At 37.7% G+C, this 7,500-nt stretch overlaps 1 protein-coding gene across 2 annotated transcripts in view; it reads left to right on the forward strand.

Annotated features, from left to right (window-relative positions):
* LOC139980490 (cubilin-like) overlaps positions 1-7,500 on the forward strand; it is a 30,171-nt gene that overhangs the window by 14,981 nt on the left and 7,690 nt on the right. For both annotated transcript variants that reach the window (XM_071992136.1, XM_071992137.1), the window contains exons 10-13: positions 5,230-5,414; positions 6,036-6,207; positions 6,549-6,794; positions 7,378-7,500. The exon at positions 7,378-7,500 is cut by the window's right edge and continues 46 nt beyond it. In XM_071992136.1, the coding sequence (XP_071848237.1) occupies positions 5,230-5,414; positions 6,036-6,207; positions 6,549-6,794; positions 7,378-7,500 (726 nt within the window). The remainder of the gene's footprint in view (positions 1-5,229; positions 5,415-6,035; positions 6,208-6,548; positions 6,795-7,377) is intronic.

A 7,500-nucleotide genomic window follows, 5' to 3' on the forward strand; every position in this document is an offset into this window, starting at 1 on the left:
TGTTAATAGTGCAAATGCTTTGAATGGTGACATAGAAGTACAGTATATACAAATTTGTCCCAACTGAGTTGTTGATTGCAAAAAACTATCCACACCATTGATACAAAATATCCATCGGAAATGGTCTTGCTTATAAAGGATTTATACGAAGGAAGTGTGATCGTTTGTTCATGGATATTACTTTTTATAGGATATATCCTTTACAAGTTAGCCCTACTGTGATCAACAGGTGTTAAGTGTGATTCCGTCATGCTAGACATGACGGTCCATCAATTTTATATTTTAAGAATCAATGATACGAATTGGTGACTAAACTCCGTTGAAAAGTGATGTAGCGCGATCACATCACATATTGGGTATACTGAATGTTCCTGTTTAAATGTAATTTTATCACACACGTTTGACAGACGTTAAGTTACAAACGTTTTCAGAATAGAATGACAAAACATGTTTTATTTCTCAAAGCGAGCAGCTGGTTCTGTAGGTTTTGATGCAACCAGGACTGATTCTGGACAATAATGGAGCCGCTGTAACAAATTTTTGTAACAATTTCCCAACACTGACTACAAGATAGGAGCCAAAGTATTGGCTAACAGGCTGAAACGAGTCGTCAACAAAATTGTTGGGAATAATCAAACTGGTTTTATTAAAACAAGTTTATTGGGGGAAATATTCATTTTTGTGTTGGACTTGATTGATCACACTACCACAATCACGTTCCGGGTCTTCTGTTCTTTCATGATTGTGAAAAAGCTTTCGATTGTTTTGATTGGGATTTTATTAGTAGTAGTAATGTACACATGTTCAATAAATGTATATCTGTGATTGTGTTAACTGATGCCAAGTACAGGTCCGAAGCCTACGGGGGGAGGGGGGGGGACTGTCCTCATAAGAGTTCCACTTCCTACAGGCCTACGATAATGTATGTATGTATGTATTTAGATCCTCCTGCAAGCAGGAACTTGCGAAGCAGCCTCATAGGCTTATCAAAGCCGCAAGCTGACCGAAGTCAGTCTCTTACATTCATATTAAGCGTCCATGATTATGAATTGTCAATTGTCAACAACTCTATAACTGGACGACATACATTATTCTTGGAGTGACTCGAACCGGGGACCTTATGATTGAAGGCACCGGCGTTAACCACTGAGCTAACACTCCGCGAGCATAATCTGAACGCTTGGGACAGTATGCGTTTTTTCAGTCAGTTTTAACGAAATGATCATATTATTTCTTCCAATTTATAAGCACGTATTGTAGGAATGGAGGGAAAAGAAACACAAGGTTTATTTTAACCGCTAATCACGTACATGCAGGATCGCGGATGCGATGATCGTCCGCTTGTTTTGGTTTTCATGAGCTGTTTTTTTTTTCATTTTCATTGTCATTTTCATTTTCATTATCATTTTCATTATCATTTTCATTTTCATTTTCATTTCCCATTTTCATTTTCATTTTCATTTTCATTTATTTTTCCATTTCCTCACAATGTTTATATAATAATAGGACTATGAAGACAATACCATGCAAAGAAAATAATAAGTAATAAATCACATAAAAGAAAAATAATGGAAATTACGGAGAGAAAATAGTGGAAGGGCTTGGAAGCCGTAGCTTGTACAAGAAACCCACCAAAAATAAAGATAACAAGTATAAAGCATATGGGCATGATAATAAAGCTCCTTACAAAGAAGACAATTACTTGACACTTTTTCCCCATATGGCTTCCCTGAGCTGATATATAAGCTCAGAATTTTTCCTAGCGTGCTTTTATGTCTTCAATTATCTGTGTAAAACATGAATAAAGCAGAGCTTAAAAAGTAACGTAAAGTCCCATTTTGACCCTACCAAGTGACTTTACCGAATTTGTCAAATTTAATTTTGTTTTTGGAATTGTTTTTGGAATTGTTCATTTCTAAAACATGAGATGCAACTTACAACGCCTGGGAAGTGCCATTTACGGCAATCTGGAAGACAGTTTTGGCAATATTTCCTTGTTACTTTTCGCGCCAATCGATGATGGCGCTCCGCTTAGATAGTGTCATGATGGTCCCGTTTGGGATATGCTCCACCCAGTAAAAAGTTTTTAAAAAGGCCCTGGCATAAACGCATATCGAAGCAGCATTATTATGCAACATTAACACTAAACACTAAATTAACAACAAACAGTGGCAGATTTTAAGATTTATGTAGATGAGACTGCCCTAGGCCCCGTCAGTGGCCCTAACGCCGGCCCCTGGACCCCTCCCCGTAAAGGCTTTGCGCCAAAGCGCTCGCGGTGTGCGCTACTCAGTTTTAACCGTGTTCAGTCATTTATACCCTCCCTTTATCACACCCCCACATACACACACTTTACAATTGGGATTGACACCCGTGCCAATAGTTGCATCGTGTTTATAGCCTAACACTAATGGTAAACTAATGCACATTATAAGGCTAGGCCTAGTCATACGCCTACATGATATTACAGTTAGGCTTAATACGTCTCGGCAATTTTACTATAGTTGATGCATTTTGCTCGACTGCAGGAGAAGGAAAGACCGCAAAAGAATAAATTGTCAAAATGTTCATCCAAAGAGAAGAAGAACAAGTCTATCGTGTGTTGGTGGACAGCAATGGTCAGCAGAGGTCAACATGCAAAATCCTTACAAAAAAATATGATTCAAGCAGGGAAAATTGGACAGATCTCAATCTTAGCATGTTCCACACTTGAAGAATGAATGTTAATTTTTGTTGTTGGTCACTTGCGGTCAATTGAGTTCTCGATAAGAGGGGCATGTAGGAATATCAAACTCTGTACATAGGTACCCCTTATAGATCAACATAGGTATATATAATCAAGTTACCTTCATTTCGTATCAATATATATAATTATATTAAAATTAAACAAAATTGTGTCTGAAAAGAAAGCTTCAAATCATTTTCAGCTGACAGTTCATATTCTGGTCAAAATGAAAACTTGAATATTTTTAAACACAATATACTCTATACTGTGATATTTTCAAACAAACAAGGTGTTGTTGTTAGATGACAATATTCGTTTTAACTTCCGCTGAAGTCACACAGTCACAGGAGCTTTTAGAAAGTAAGGAAAATGATAATTATGATTATGTTAGTTTCCCTGTAATGATCTTTTCACTTGTATGTATTCCAAAATAAAGTTGACTACTTTAAGTTAAAGGTAGATTACTAAGTAAGTAAATGAAAGTTCACAGTCAACAAAGCTGGTTGAGAGTGTACAGTTGTCATACCATCTTGTTGCTTGAAAGAATTAATCGATAAACAAAATAACAACACATCTGAAAATGAGGACTATACATGGCAAGTAACCCATTCAGATTACATTTCTAAACAAAAATTAAGATGATATATTTTTTTACATTAGAAAGAGATTATAACTTTTATTGATTTATTGTTGTTGTAGTATTCACTGGCAAATAGAGGACAGAAAAATGCAGTAAGAATTTGCTCGCGTTGAAAGACTCGATGATTTAATTAAAACAGTTTTATTAATAGACAACACCCCCTCCCCTCGAACATTAGAGATGGTTTCTTCTTCTTCTTGCCCCTTTTCAACGAAACCTAAAACATCTTAGTTGTTACAGCGTTGTCACAATTAAAGTGGCGGTACTACTTAGTCTAACACACAGCGCATTATGTCAGTTCCTCAGATGCAACACAAAACTCAATACAGGAAAACACACTTTTGATGGCCACAAAGAATGCAATAACAATTTTGTCAAGGACAAATAGTGTTGAATGTCATCCACATATGATCTTTGTTCATAACAAGATAAATTGACAATTGGTAAAAAAAGGGGGGGGGATTAACAGTAACATGGAGATCGGCACTGAGGAGCACGACGTCGCTATCAATTAAACCTTAAAGAGCATTCCAGAGATATGAACATATTTGAAAGGTGAATATCTCAAACCATAGAAACAATACTAGTGATCGTATCGTTTATTTAAGTCCAAACAAACTTGTAGCAGAAACGATGATATTTGGCGAAAGCTGTTATGACTTCAGAATTAAAGTTAACAAACCTAACATTTAATAACTATAACCGCATTTAGAATTTTGTTTTAAAAAGCCAAATGACCGTGTGAGTTCAAACATGTATTATACGTTGTTTTCTGTGCGACTAATGTAACATTTATGTTTCAGAGAGCAAAATATATAGGACAATCGCTTTAAATCCTAAAGATAACACTTCTTTTTCCAGGTTGTCATCGTTAGATCATCGGGTCTAGAGCAGGTAATGTTCCAATTGCCTTCCTAGCTTCATACATCCTTGTTGTTCCCTTTTACTTCCACGCTGTCATTCAAATCACTAAGCCCCTCCACATAACCACCTTGACCGCCATCCGCACTCGATTTTTTCCCAAACAGGTTTGCAATTGTGTGTAAATAGTCGCTCATGATTCGTCGGAAAAGGTACGCCATCACCATAGAAACCTTCACTGCGAGGTTACCAAAATGTCTGCATCCATTCGTTGCAACGAAGATATTCCCGTTCAAAATTACCCGAAGCTTTTCTTAAATATATGTAGATATGTTTGGAATTGGATTAGACATATTTAGCACACTAGCATTGTATGATCTACTTTGATCAAAGTTTTCTGGGAAGGCATTTTTCGATAACATCGCACAGTTAAAGTTTCGTACAAGGTATATCCAGGGAGTTTTTATGGATAACAACTCCCTGGTATATCACATGTGCGCTGTAGGCCTCTATGTATTATAACTGTGTACACAGTACATCGACGGAAATATTTCATTCTGCACACTATACTGTTTTGCGTATACTCATGCAAGACTCGTGAACTCGCCCCGTGAAGTTGATTTTAGTGTAGGCCTACACATTCCGCGAAACGAATTCCGATTTCAATAGAACGGCTCGCGAATCTTGCGATAGTAAACACGAACCCAGTGGAATGAAGCGTATGTATCATAAGTAAGGTCACACATGTGATCCAAGCATTAAAATAAAGTTAGGGCGTTTGAAGGGAAACCCCAAAACTAGACTTAATTAAGTGTCAGTGTGTAACTCAGTGTATGTCTTCGAACTTCCAAGCGATGGTGATTATTGATGCTGACGTAACGAGCAATCTGTTTGGCTGAACACTCCGTAATTGCAAATCAGTTCGGAAAAATATTCGCCATCCGCACCCACATAAACCTCACCCATGCATCTCTCTCTCTATGTTACTTCTTTTAACATTCAGCCTGTAACGTCACGCTCTCGAACTCAACGGGGACATTTACATCGCCTGAATATCCAAATTTGTATCCTTCCAATCTTAACTGTACATGGCACTTGCAAGCTGCAGAAGGAAAAGTCATCGAGTTGACGTTTGATGATGTTCAACTCGAAGAAGATACCAGCGGTCAATGCTACGATGCAATCACGGTAAATATATACATGCACGGTTAAGAAATACGTTTAAAATACCTCATAGCTAACATATATGGATTGTCGATATTGTATATTTTCATTTTAAGATCTCTCAAGGAAGAGCTTTCATCTTGAATTGTGCATTCGTTGCAGTCTACTTGACAATAGAGATGCATTTGACGACTGCAGCGTTTATACCCTGATTATGGCAGACCGATTTTGTCTGCTATTTAAATTAGTAATAAGTTTTAAGTTTTACTTATTGTTTTAAGACGTATACATTAAAGAAAAGAAATTATAAAACGATGCTACCAATATTACAAGAGCTCAAGCACATAAATATTTGTTTTACACCGCAATCTTAACCAATTAATTTAGGAATATTTGTCTTCGAGTTCTCTTTATAGCGCAATGTTGAGAGATTCATACATGGATCGACTGTTTTGTAACAATAAAACCAAGGGAAGTTTTATGAAAATCTCTCAAAAACTATGTACATTTTATTATCCAATCCCTGACGAGCGTATCGACTTTACGAGAGACCATATTCAACTGGTTACTCTTGTTTTGTTTCTATATCTCTGTCTTCCCGTCTATTTGTTTGTCCGTTCCAAATCTGGAACTGATTACCACTAGATCGCTGATCCTACGCCCTGGTCAGAATTCACACCAGCGACATTTTGCGATGACGGACCTTTCTGGCCAGCTCATCCGATTCGCTTTCTATCGAAGACAAACCAATTGACAATCCACATGCAAACGGATAACACCATAGAAGAAAGAGGTTTTAGTGCTCGGTACAGTCAAGGTATGTATTCTGGGACACCACGTAGAGCATATCATGGAGCTATGTCATGTTTCACTCGTATATGGATGAACCGCAATTTAGTAAAGAAATATATTTAATTGTAGAAGTTTTTGCATTCTCTTAAGTCTCAGATATTAAGTCTTTACGTAATTACGAGTAAGATTGCTTTTTCGTTACACATGGTTATACTGAATTTTGTCAAGTTTATTCAGAAATCATTACCCATCTTATTTAAGAGAGAAGACAGTCAATAAATTAAACTTATGCAAGTGACCTCGTTCATCTGCAATGAAGTTGTTTATCAGACATACTTGAGTAAAGTTTATTCTTTCTCCTTACAGTGCAACCAAGAACGGAATACATCGCTGCCATTGGAACCGACATTGCTTCAATTGTCCGTATCGACAGATTTAGCAGGATAGGATTTCATCGCCACCTTCCACTGCCAGGATCGACGCGTCCATCCGCTTTGACCTTTGACCCGATCAGTGCTTACTTTTATTACACTGATATACAAGAGAAGTTTATTGCTCGAATAAATATCAAAGGGGACACCCACGATATTCTAGTTGACGACCATATAGACAGTGAGTATTAGTAATTATTATACTCCTCATTACACATTAATTGCTTTGGAGAATCCTTGTCCTTGTCCTTGTCCTTGTCCTTCTCCTCCTCCTTCTCCTCCTTCTCCTCATTTTCCTCTTTCTCCTTCTCCTTCTCCTCTTCCTCCTTCTCCTTCTCCTTCTCCTTCTCCTTCTGCTTTACCTTTTCCCTCTCCCTCTTCGTCTCCCTCTACCGCCACCTCCACCTCTCCCTCCACCTCTCCCTCCAACTCTACCTCTCCCTCTCCTTCTCCAATGGTACCAAATGGACTCAAAGAATTGCCACACGCATAGAAACACATAAACAAGCTCACACTTGCATAATCAAATATTGTCGCATATTTGTGTCTTGTTGTTTTTGTGTTTTAACGAGACTGAATTCACGAGGGAAGGAATAGCTCACAAAACAATCATCGTCTATCAATCAGATATCATTGTTTGGATGTCTGGAGGACCTCTTGGTTATTGACTGTTCTGGGTATGTGCTAGCTTTTTCACTTTGTAAAGGGTTGGTATTACAATTTAAATCTTTCATTTAATAAGTTCTTCCATTATCTCTATACAGCTCCGTCAGGCATAGCAGTCGCGTACATAACAGGATTGATGTATTGGGCTGATACGAGACGAAATGAGGTGTCCGTGTCACGACTCGACGGCACTTCTAGGAAGTACATCTCTCTACCAGACT

Source organism: Apostichopus japonicus, chromosome 15, assembly GCF_037975245.1.
Source record: "Apostichopus japonicus isolate 1M-3 chromosome 15, ASM3797524v1, whole genome shotgun sequence".
Lineage (NCBI taxonomy): Eukaryota > Metazoa > Echinodermata > Holothuroidea > Aspidochirotida > Stichopodidae > Apostichopus > Apostichopus japonicus.